Genomic DNA, 11,562 nt, shown 5'->3' with positions numbered 1-11,562 from the left:
CCCCCACGAGCCTTAAAGCTCGCCTATTTCCGAGGGGTCGTGCGAGATGGCACAGTTGGGTTTCCCATACCCGTATTGATAAGGATCCCATCATAAGGGGGCACGATCTCTGCTTTGACAAGACGTGTCGTCGGTGGTTGCGTCTTGAAACACGAAACGGGAGGCCGAAAAATGGTTTGAAATAATAAAATGGCCAGACGTAACATCTTACCAGTGAAATATTCGGAGGATAGAACTTATCTGTATTTTAATTCAGAGATATGACTGTTGTACATAGCCGGATATAGTACTGACGATCAATTGCTTTGAAGAATTCGGAGGAGGAACCCGCCTTGCATGACGAAGACAATCTGCGAGCCGGACACATCGTCATTGAATACTGGTTCAGGGGCTACTGAGGGAGTCCTAGATTATGGGGTCCTCGGGTGTCCGGGCTACGTGATGTGGGCCGGACAGATGGGCCGTGAAGATACAAGATAGAAGGCCTTCCCTCGTGTCCGGATGGGACTCTCCTTGGCGTAGAAGGCAAGCTTAGCGTGTGGATATGGATATTCCTTTCTCTGTAAATCGACTCTGTACAACCCTAACTCCCTCCAATGTCTATATAAACCGGAGGGTTTAGTCCGTAGAGGCTAGATCACAATCATAATCATACGTGCTAGACAATTAGGGTTTAGCCATTACGATCTCGTGATAGATCAACTCTTGTAACCCCTATACTCATCAAAGTCAATCAAGCAGGACGTAGGGTATTACCTCCATGAAGAGGGCCTGAACCTGGGTAAACATTGTGTCCTTGTCTCCTGTTACCATCGATCTTTAGATGCACAGTTTGGGACCCCTACCCGAGATCTGCCGGTTTTGACACCGACAACGCTCTCAGCCGCCGTCATGTGTCGTGCTCTGGACGCTCCCTTCGATTTTTTTTATCTACACGCATTTTCGGCTTTTTAGATGATTTTTCTAGTTTTTTTTGGCCTTTTAGTTTTCCACTGGTGTTTCTTAGCTTTTGGACAAAAAATTGTTTTCAAAAAAAATGTGCAAAAAAAACGCGTTTTCTTTCTTTTTGTTTCCGCGAGAGACACAGATTTCCTTCCACGAGAGGCATGGTCGTGCCTCTCGGAAATGGAAAATAAGTGCTTTCTTTTTTTACTTTCATGAGAGGCATAGATTTGCTTCTGCGAGAGGCACGACCGCGGCTCTCGGAATCGGAAAAAACTCGCATTTTTTCACGAGAGTCACGATCATGCCTCTCAAAAATGGGAAAAAATATGTTTTCTTTTTTTTCACGGGATGCACATATTTGTTTCTAGTGGAGGCAAGGATTTGCTTTGCGAGAGGCAGGGACGTACCTCTTTCGAAAAAAAACATGTTTTTGGTTCAGTTTTTTCTTCCGGTTTTTTCATGATTTTTTTCATCAAAACTTATTAACATGGGATCTATTTGAAGATCTTGACGTGAGGAATTCAACGGTGAAAATGATTCAAGATTTGAACGCATCGGTTTAAGAGATAAAACGTTTTGAATAAACTGATTTATGTTCCCGCAAAGAAATAAACTGATCTATGGAAAAAAGGAAATTCTCATGTTGCGACAAGTGGCGCATATGCCACAACGTGAGGAGGTTGCAGTGACCTTTGCAATTAGTGGTTTCCACCAAGCAAACATCCCGTTTTCTTTCTCCGTGGGCCTGGTTAGGCTTGGTGCGGGCTTCCAAATGCTCATGAATCCACGAGGCCCATCTCGGCGAACAATCCATACCACAGGCCCGGCTAGCCCAGTAACCCATCGGCTCGGCCTCCCTGATTCCCCTGATCCCAACACGCTCGCGGCGGAGAAGAGCACATCAGTCGTCGACGGAGCATCGCTAACCAAGCGAAGCTAGGAGGAGGAAGCCATGGGTGAAGAGGGGGAGCTGGCCGCGGAGAAGCACGTCCGCTACATCGTCACCGCGGAGAAGGTAAGCAACCACCCACCCAACGCATACCCCCTCTCGGATGCGAACCGTCTCCGGCGACAACTCAACCGTCCTCCTCGCCGTTTGCCGCAGAAGAAGGACTCGTTCGAGTCGCTGGTGATGGAGCACCTCCGGGCCAGCGGGGCCTACTGGGGCCTCACCACGCTCGACCTCCTCCACAAGCTTCACGCCGTGGACGCCGCCGAGGTCGTCGACTGGATCATGTCGTGCTACCACCCGGAATCTGGTACTTTGGCTGCAGGGGGAAGCCTTGGTTTTGTCGATTCGGATCCTCGGTTCTTGAATGATTCACTTGTGTGTCTTCTTGGGATGTGGCTGTGCAGGTGGGTTCGGGGGGAACGTGGGGCACGACCCGCATGTCCTCTACACGCTCAGCGCCGTGCAGGTCCTCTGCCTCTTCGATCGGCTCGATGTTCTTGATGCAGACAAAATTGCTGATTGTATCCTTCTCCAGATCTTCAGTGAGCTTCATGCTGCTCCTGCTGTAGTAGTTTTGTGAATGTTAGGTTAGCGACGTCCTAATGGTTGTAGTCAATCTCATCTTGTTTTGGGGCTGCTTCATTTCCCTGAACTGCTAGTAAGAAAGCTGAAACATTGTGTTGCATTTACATTACCTTTCCTTTCAATGGTGAATGAGAAAACATTGCATCTTGAAATGTGGATGGCTTTATGGAGTTATGTTAACACACAGCTTAGCATCTAGCCATGATCCACTAATTTCCACACTAAGTGCAGCATGTCAAAATTTTAGTCTACTGCTGCATCCAGAATACAATACCATATGAGATAGTACTTGATAGATGATCGATATTGTGTGGCTGTGACACAGTATTCGAACACTAATCTGCTGCATTAGCCAGTTCTAGGTATTTGATTGCCTTGCGGCTTGACTTAAATTGTATCATGAAATGGGGAAGTAGTGATAACATTGTAAGCTTCTGCAAATAGTTTTCTGGATGAATTGAAGTAGCCTCACCCTGAGCTTGAAATCTGGCCCTATTCTTTTCCTATCTAAATTGTGTCAGATATTACTGGACTTCAAAATGAGGATGGATCATTTTCTGGTGATATTTGGGGTGAAGTTGATACTAGGTAAAAACTGTAACTGTTCCTTTTGAGTTCCCATGTGTTTTATTTGAATGCAGCATCTGTATGAGCTACCAATATGAATGTAATATATGTCTTGTAGGTTCTCTTATATTTCCATATGCACCTTGTCATTACTGCATCGTCTGCACAAAATTAATGTGGACAAGGCTGTAGAATATATTGTTAGCTGTAAGAACTTGGACGGCGGGTTTGGAGCGATGCCAGGAGGGGAGTCTCATGCTGGGCAGAGTATGTATTATCTTCATTTTACTCTCAAATCATACTGCTATTGTACCTGAGTAGAACTGTAATTTTGTCAATAAAATAGATCCTACTGAAAGTCCATCGATTCCAAGTGTTCTAGTATGATGCCTTATCAGATTTATGTCAGATCGTCTATTTGTATTTCTATCTGTATTCCGGAAGAAGAAGAGGGATATAATTGATTATTCTTGACTACACTGTTGGTTGTACAAACATAAAAAAGCATTTCCTTCAGGAAAATGCAAGATATTTACTATTTATCCAATCAATTTGCTATGATTATTATTGTGGCACTCCTATGATGACATGAAATTTGCATTTTCACAAGATTATTTCCTTTATCTTTTTAATTCTCTCCAAGTTGTCACTTTATAGCGGACAGATAACCTGAAAACATGTATCCATTCCGTGCAGTATTCTGTTGTGTTGGTGCTCTCGCAATCACCGGCTCTTTGCATCACATTGATAGAGATCTCCTTGGATGGTGGCTTTGTGAGCGCCAGTGTAGAGATGGAGGGCTCAATGGGCGTCCTGAGAAACTTGCTGATGTGAGATTGACTGCTTTCTCAGATTGTGCACCTTTTGCATTTCTCACTGTACCATAGATTTAATTGAACTGCTCGCAATAGGTGTGCTACTCATGGTGGGTGTTATCAAGCTTGATAATTATTGATAGAGTGCACTGGATTGACAAGGAAAAACTTGCAAAGTTCATATTGAACTGTCAGGTAACTGCTCATGATTCTTGCTCTGAAATTCTGATAATTATGTGTCCAACTTCTAACTCCCATCATCTAAAAGATCAATTTTCTCCGTTTACCATATATATTGTCATAACTTTTTACATTGGCAGGACAAGGAAAATGGTGGAATTTCAGATAGACCAGATAATGCGGTCGATATCTACCACACGTACTTTGGAGTTGCAGGTATTTATATTACTTCCTCCCTTAGTATAGTAGTTAACCACAGGGATCTTGCAGTATGCTATTCGAATGATTCAAAGTCATAAACTCCTTGCTGAATTAGTTAGCCTCTTGCAAAAACAGGGCTCTCATTGATGGAGTATCCTGGAGTGAAGCCTATGGATCCTGCCTACGCCCTCCCTTTAGATGTTGTCAACAGGATCTTCTTGACAAAACAACAATAGTGTGCCTTAGGTTGGCTCAGCTCTTGCTTTTCTAACTCACCTCGTGTTTCGTTCTTTGACATATATCTCATTCCTATTCTATTGGTTCACAGCTAGGAAGATCATGTTGTAACGGCGTTGATGTCAGGTCAGCACGAGTGGAGAGCTTACCCCTCCTTCGGTAGCTCGCGCTGATGTTTCTGATCACTCCCATGCATGAGATCATGGCTTTGAACGCTCGATGATATAGTGCAGACCTCATATTTACCAGGAAATCCGGACACTTGTTATGTAGAAGAGTGTAACGTCCAAGGACTGAGAATCAAATTCAATCAAGATTATTCTTGTTGGAATAGTATAATCTTTCAAAATTACCTTGGTTGGCCGACCAACTCTAGCCGAATGGCTGTATACCATTTTCCTCCATAATAACCGTCATACAGAGGCTAGAGAGGTAAAAAAGAAAACTGCTCGAGCAGATTCTTGCTAGATGGATCGCTATTCAACAAAAAATTCGGAAGGCGCTCCATATTGTCCCCTCCAGCCTGTGTATTTGGAGGCAGGGGGAGATTTTGCAGGGTGTTCTTCATCCATAGGATTTCTGGCGGGAGGGAAGTTCCACCTCCGGCTTGAGCCCGCCTTGACGCTGCACGCGCAATTCCATTGCTGCTACCCATCCCGCATTGCTGCTCAACCTCGTGGCCCTGTCTCTGACGTTGCCTACGCGCTCCCCTTCATTTTGCTGCAGTTAGCGAGCTCGATGTCCCCGCCATTGTTGGCCTCGTGGAGTTGCGCCTCGCTGCGTCAGCAGTACAGCCCGAGCGGGAGGAAGGAGTCGACGGGTAGGGGATGGAGCAGTGGGCGGCCACCACAATCGAGACCGGGGAGTGGGAGAGAGGAATCGGGGTGAACTTGAGCAGAGAGAGACGTTGGGAGTTTTGGAGAAGGTGAATTTGTCTCTCCCAATGACAGGTGGGTCCCAAACAGTAATATGCATCCCCATGTTACAGCGAATCTGAGTTGCAGTCACCTGTTTTAGCCTCCATAAATTTTGGCGATCGCCCTTTCAGCGAATATGGATACGAGATTTCAGCGATTCTGCTAGAGTTGCTCGAAGCTTTAACTAACTGGAGTTGCAATATAGTGACCACCGAAGCCAATGGTTAGCATACTGCGGTCAAGAACGTTTGCTCCAGAGCATCGCCAATTGCTGTGTTGATTATGCTTGCAACCTTATGTTTTGACACGAGTTTTATCTTGCGTGTCAAATTCTTGTATCGCTGTTGGGGCATTGAACAGATCAAGTAAGAAGATAATTTTTGCAGGACATACATGAAATTTACATGAATTGATTGAACATAAAAACATAATTATTTCGTGGCGCCTCATAGGGTCACAAGATCATACCTAAATACATCATCTCAAGACAACAATAAACAACTAACTGGCACAGAAATTCAAGCTGAGACGACCTACACAGCAGCTGCAGTTACCACTCATACCAGCTACATTGCTCCCTAATTAAACTTCTGATTTATACGACTAAATGGGAGCTAGTTAGACAGAAGTGACATTTCTACTTCCTGCCAGGGAGGCAGTTCACCGACAGTCTATCGATGTCCGAATTCGGTCAAGGATGCTGAGTTCATTTCCAGGGCATGCTGGACAAGATCGGCGGCTGGTTATTGTTGTTGGAGGCGTAGCCTTGATGTCTCGGGCTTGCGGTACCACCGGACGATTCGCTCAATGTGCCTCTTGAAGGGGGGCTGTTGGCCGCCATCCCAGTGCTCGGAACGACCTTCAGTGGTACGGGCTCAGAAGGAGCCTGCGGCTTTGGCTCTTTTTTCCCACAAGCATTGAAGCTTCCCACTACTATCTGCATACAACAAGAGTAATCCTGGTAAATGATATGACTCTCATTTGCTGAAATCCAGCGAGGAGAAAACATGCACAGAGTTAGAACATCTCATGTCATTGACACTTTTCTTTTGTTAGCACATGAAAAATTGCGGGGTAGAAAACAATACCTGGATTGGAGAAGCTGCTATGAGAAGTCCTGCGACCCCTCCACCCAAGAGACGACCGTCAGGACCAGCCAGCGAAACGCTGAGCCCCCCTGTTCGGGTACGCTGGCCTCCGTTGTCCGTTACAAAGATCGACCCGGAGAGTGACAGTATCTCAAATCGGCCCTGTGGAGGAAACAAAAAATAATCAGGCCTCTTTTGGTCCATAGGATAGGATTATCGTAAGAATAGGAATTTTGTAGGAAATGAGATGTCATGTATCTCAAATCCTATGAGTAGGAATAGGAAACGAGATGTCGTTTGGTTGACACCAAAGGAATTTTTCCATTGAGTCTAGGCTCATTTTTATTTTCCTATGAAATGTGGAGGATAGGAAGCAATCCTATGTAGGAATAGGAATCTATTCCTATGAACCAAAGAGCTCTAAAGGAAAAAAAATCCTATAAGAATCCTATCCTCTAGAATTCCTATGAAATTCCTCCAAACCAAAGGAGGCCTGTGCATTGGTGAGTGACATGTTGTACATTGTACATGGACACTGATGAACCCCACAACTATGCAGGAATTTGCACTGCTCGTTGCCTCATGATGACATCTTACGTGCTTTATTGCAAACAGCCCACAACCTGGTATCTAATTCAGATTGAATTACTTCAAACTGGTTAAATGTACAAACCTCATATGTTACAGTTCCACCTGATGTACCAGTTTGACGAAGTGTTACATTTGATATGGAACCATTTGCTGAGAGAACACAAACTGCACGAGTCCCATTCTGAGAAAATGACATAATCTTTGACGATACATCCTGAAAAATAGAGTTCAATATATTCTTCGTTAGTTAGAGGAATGCTGTGCTGATACCTTCAGAACTCGCCAGCTTAGCACTTTCTAGAAGAAGGCGATGCAGCACCCAAGTTATGCAGCAAGGTAAAATATATATAGCAAAGCATAAAAAAAACGAAATGGAGGCTCAAACCCACAAAGCATCAATAAGTAAAATAAATAAAAATTATGATCAAATTATAAATCTTCTAAAGCACAACATGAAACCCTGGCCAAAATAACGTTGGCTTAATGCAGACTGGAATTTGTGCTCTAGGATATCGAATATGAAGGTTGATTGAGATATATAGGGTCAGAATTGGGAGGGTAAACTAGAAAAATTGCACATAACCATCAGCAGCATATTATCTTAATGCAATGGGATAAGCTTAACCGATTAAAAATAGTTCATGCTTCAAACATCATTGAGTATAGCATGGAAGTTCAAATGTTCAAATATTGTTATACCTCTCCAGCTTGAACTGTAAGAACATGAGGTGTGAATCCAACTCCTGCCGGCCCTGCAAAATAGCTTAAACTTAGGACTAACTATGCAAAGGAGAACTTCAACAGAGGCAAAGTCAACAAACATCAGTGTCACATTAATATAATAAAAATATGCAAACAAGACACTTCAAACAAAAAAAAAATGTATGGTCCATAATTCAAGGAGAAAACAGCATCGAATTAAATATCTCAGAAATGCATGAACACATGAATCGCTGTAAATGCTTTAGGTAAACCTGCCTTACCAACATTTTCAATTTTGAATCAATCAAAGGAAAACAACAAGGGAGTGCTAGATTGCTAAATTTTCCTAGCAGTTCACCCTTTAATTCTGACAAGTGTAGAGTGTGCAATATATCTCATTTAGCCTCTGGCCAGAGACAAATAGCACAATTAACCCAGTTCAAAGAGAACCCTGTACTGATATTCTACCATAAATCCATACACACACAAATGATGAGCTTCAGTTATCACTATTCTTGGACCTAAAATCTTGAAAATGCAAATAGTGTTCAGCACAGAATTATTAGTAGGGAATCGAGATGTTACCAGCACCATCCACGCGGGGCTTGTTGGTAGATCCCTTGGGCCGGCCGCGTTTCTTCCCTCCATCCGGCGACGCCGACGGCACGAAGTTTCCCGGCAGCGTGGGTGAGAAGGGCCGCCCAGAAGCACCCTGTGTCACAGCTGGCGAGCCTGCGGCCGTCGGCACGGTCACCAGCGCCAGAGACATGGCCGCGTCGGGCCCGTACTTCCTTGGCCGCCCGCGCTTCTTCTTCGCCGACGGTTCACCCATGCCCGGCGGCGCCGCGACGCCATTTCCTCCGGGGGCCCGAGCAGCGGACATGCTAGAGCCATGTGCTGGTGCTGCAGACCCTGCCGGTTGGTAACCAGGCGGCGCGACCGCAGAGCTCACCGGGGCAAACACGGGCGTGCCGTCCGCGGTGTACGCCATGCGCATGCTCTGCATGGCTGCGGAGGACGGCGGCGCTGCTGGCGCGGCCGACGCCGGCGCCGGCTGGCTCTTGGGCAAGCCGAACAGATCCCTTCCCGCCATTAGCCCTTGCTCGGACCTCACCTCCATGGCTAGCAGCAGCAGCAACCGATTCTTGCACGAAAACACTCCACGCTGCGATTTTCACACCGCTAACTAAGCTCACGAGCGCTCAAGCGAGGTTAGGACTAGGGATTAGGATTTAGGAAGCTGCGAAAACCCATAAACCCATCGCCGGTTAAACACGAGATCCTTCTTGCGGCAAACCAGAGTTTTACAGCAGAAGAAATTACCTCCAAGAAACTGAAAAGGGAACGGTAAAATCTCAAGAGAAAGAGCAAGCTCGAGCAAGAATTTGGTGAACCGAGCACAGAAATGGCAGATCCCCTTCTCCCTCCGGATTCAAAGACGAAATGAACCACGGCAGATTTGGAGCTCAACAGTTGCAGCAAAAGGAAATATCTGGGGTGCAAACAGAAAAGAAATGATAATAATAAGAGGAAGAAGCACACTTGCACACTCCTCCGTCCTAAAATGGAGACATCACGAGCTCACTCCAGCGCTACAGACGGAGAAGATCACAAGAGGGAGAGAAGGACGAATTCACAGAATTTTCCAGCTACTCCTACCCAGCTCCCATAATTTCCTGCCTACAGCCTCCAATATATCCCCCTTTTTCCCACCCTCGCCAGTTCACACGCGCTCTTTCTTTTTCCTAATTAACAAAAAAAGATTTGGCCTTTTTGTGTCAGGGGGAGGGAAAAACAGGCCGCTGGTAAGTAAAGCACGCCGAAATTGCCTCGGGGGAAATATATAATTGCTGTAGCAGATAAGAAGGAGAGGAGGGGAGCAGAGTGGTAGATGGATCATGGATGGTTGCAGGTGTCTAACAGTTTTGCTCCCCCGAATATGTGGTATTTGCTCCCGGGTCCTCCTCTCGGCTTTTGGCCTCACTTGACTAGGCTAGACTATGGCCCTGTTTGGTTCGGCTGTGGATTTCTAGAAGCAGATGTGAAAAATCTGTGTGGAAAAACAGATGTGGAAAATCTGATGTGAAAAATATGTAGGTCATTTGGCAAACCAGCTGATACAACTTTTTCAAATTTTGGCCCGTAGCGGAATCAGATTTTGGAAAGCATGTCCTGGGCTGCTTCCGCTTTTGGTTCAGATTTTGGCAGCGGATTTCTGAAATCGGACTTTGCTGGGTTCGCCCTTTGGTTCAGATTCTGCTGCGCGGCAGCGGAATCTGTTGATAAAAGTTGAACCAAACAGGACCTATGCCTTAGCTCTTTTCCACTGTGGCCACTTGGCCTGAACCACGGCGATTTTCCCAGCATGCTAGTACCAACTGGCGCGCAGATAGAGCCCAAGAATAAGAGCACGTTTCCGTTTGACCAGATTGGCAGAATAGTTTTGGGTTTTCTATGTTTTAGAATATTTAAAATCAGTGTTTCTGTTTTGTTTTTTTGGAGGTTGCCATTCTGGGGTGCCGGCGGGTAACGATTTCATTTGCATTTTAAATGAATGATCGCAAAACATGTTGTTTTGCTATATTTCAGGTGCTTGAGAATTTCCTTCGCATCAGTCACTTTTCCTGGTTCATTCCGAGCTCGCCGAAGAAGAGGCAGACCCGCTATCTTTTCTAGGGGTAAGCCATTGCCCCACTATCTTCTTAGAGGGGAGGGGGGGCAGGGGATCGTCGGAATTCTTCACTGATGCGGCGGAGCTTAGAAGGATGGCCGGGGCGGCTGCCAGCAACGTCGGTGGGGGGAGATCGAGGGAAAGGCAGGGTGGTGAGGCAGCGATAGCTGCAGGCCGCGGGAGGCGGAGGCAGGTGGTTAAGGTTGGGTCCGAGAGGGCTGCAGGATCGGGGAAGAAGACGAACATTGACGGAAGGAAGAAGGAGATCTTGACGTTCATCCATGATCAGATGGCTCGGAGTAAAAGTGACCAATACAAGAGAAATTTTAGGCATTTTAGGGATAGACGATCCCTAAAACATGTGTACAACTACACAAAACAAATGGATTAGTTGTGTCCATCTCGGGACAACCGATAAAATGGGTTGTTTTTTTCACAAAATTATTAGAGCGCAACTACTTGATGTCACACGCTTGCTAATCCGATTCTTGTGGTACATCGAGTAATCTTATTTGTTTGATCAGTATAATTGGATCTTGTTGGTATTTTTATGAGGATTAAGTCTCACTATATTCTGAAAGAGTTTTCCCGTTGACTTGGGCTTCTCAGATTTTTGTTATGTGGTGCAATCCAACAAACTTCAATGTCAATTCAGTCTTATACTATTCGAGTGATAACAATATGGTTGTTGTTTTTCTTCTTCATTTTTTGAGTAACTAGTAGGAGCTCTGCCTTTTCATTAAGATGGAGAGAATTGGTTAGTTTTTAAGGAAAGCTGGCCGAAAACTGATACAACGAACGCACACCAACCCTGGAACTGCGTACCAAACGAGTCGACGACTCTTTCGCATAGAGTAGAGACCAAACAACCAATAAAAAAAGATCTCGGGATATACGATGAGTGTATTTTGGTGGAGAAAAGTAAAATGGGATGATGCTCTTAAATGAGAAAGAGTGAATGATCTGAATAAGTATTAGTGCCTCTTGCAGTTTGTGAGCATTTTAATCCTCATCAGTGTCACCATTTTCCTTGCTCTTCTCCTCCTCTCCCTCTGTGGGATGGTTGGGATTGGCACCTGCTTCATTCCTGTAAGTGCATCTAGTGCCATCC

The 11,562-nt window shown here is 45.3% G+C and overlaps 2 protein-coding genes across 3 annotated transcripts; one reads left to right on the top strand and one right to left on the bottom strand.

The window, feature by feature from the left end:
* The first annotated feature begins 1,792 nt into the window (after nt 1-1,792).
* LOC125536369 (geranylgeranyl transferase type-2 subunit beta 1) lies at nt 1,793-4,852 on the top strand. Of its 2 annotated transcripts, XM_048699570.1 has the most exons (10): nt 1,793-1,960; nt 2,051-2,204; nt 2,302-2,418; nt 3,004-3,070; nt 3,168-3,316; nt 3,746-3,879; nt 3,961-4,059; nt 4,185-4,260; nt 4,381-4,491; nt 4,574-4,852. In XM_048699570.1, exons 1-9 carry the CDS (start codon nt 1,898-1,900, stop codon nt 4,479-4,481), a joined length of 960 nt encoding a protein of 319 aa, XP_048555527.1. In that variant the 5' UTR covers nt 1,793-1,897; the 3' UTR covers nt 4,482-4,491; nt 4,574-4,852. The 2 variants fall into 2 exon arrangements, with proteins under 2 accessions (XP_048555527.1, XP_048555526.1); XM_048699569.1 differs by having other exon boundaries at nt 1,795-2,204.
* Nucleotides 4,853-5,789: 937 nt separating this feature from the next.
* LOC125536368 (AT-hook motif nuclear-localized protein 10-like) lies at nt 5,790-9,694 on the bottom strand. Its single transcript, XM_048699568.1, has 6 exons — nt 9,104-9,694; nt 8,366-9,020; nt 7,778-7,830; nt 7,161-7,292; nt 6,488-6,649; nt 5,790-6,336 (listed from the first exon to the last, which is right to left on the bottom strand). The coding sequence occupies exons 2-6, from the start codon at nt 8,898-8,900 to the stop codon at nt 6,106-6,108; spliced, it is 1,113 nt and encodes a 370-aa protein (XP_048555525.1). The 5' UTR covers nt 8,901-9,020; nt 9,104-9,694; the 3' UTR covers nt 5,790-6,105.
* Between the last annotated feature and the right edge of the window lie 1,868 nt (nt 9,695-11,562).

The sequence above is a fragment of the Triticum urartu genome, chromosome 2, assembly GCF_003073215.2.
Source record: "Triticum urartu cultivar G1812 chromosome 2, Tu2.1, whole genome shotgun sequence".
Classification (NCBI taxonomy): domain Eukaryota; kingdom Viridiplantae; phylum Streptophyta; class Magnoliopsida; order Poales; family Poaceae; genus Triticum; species Triticum urartu.
This window is presented reverse-complemented; position numbering and strand designations above follow the sequence as displayed.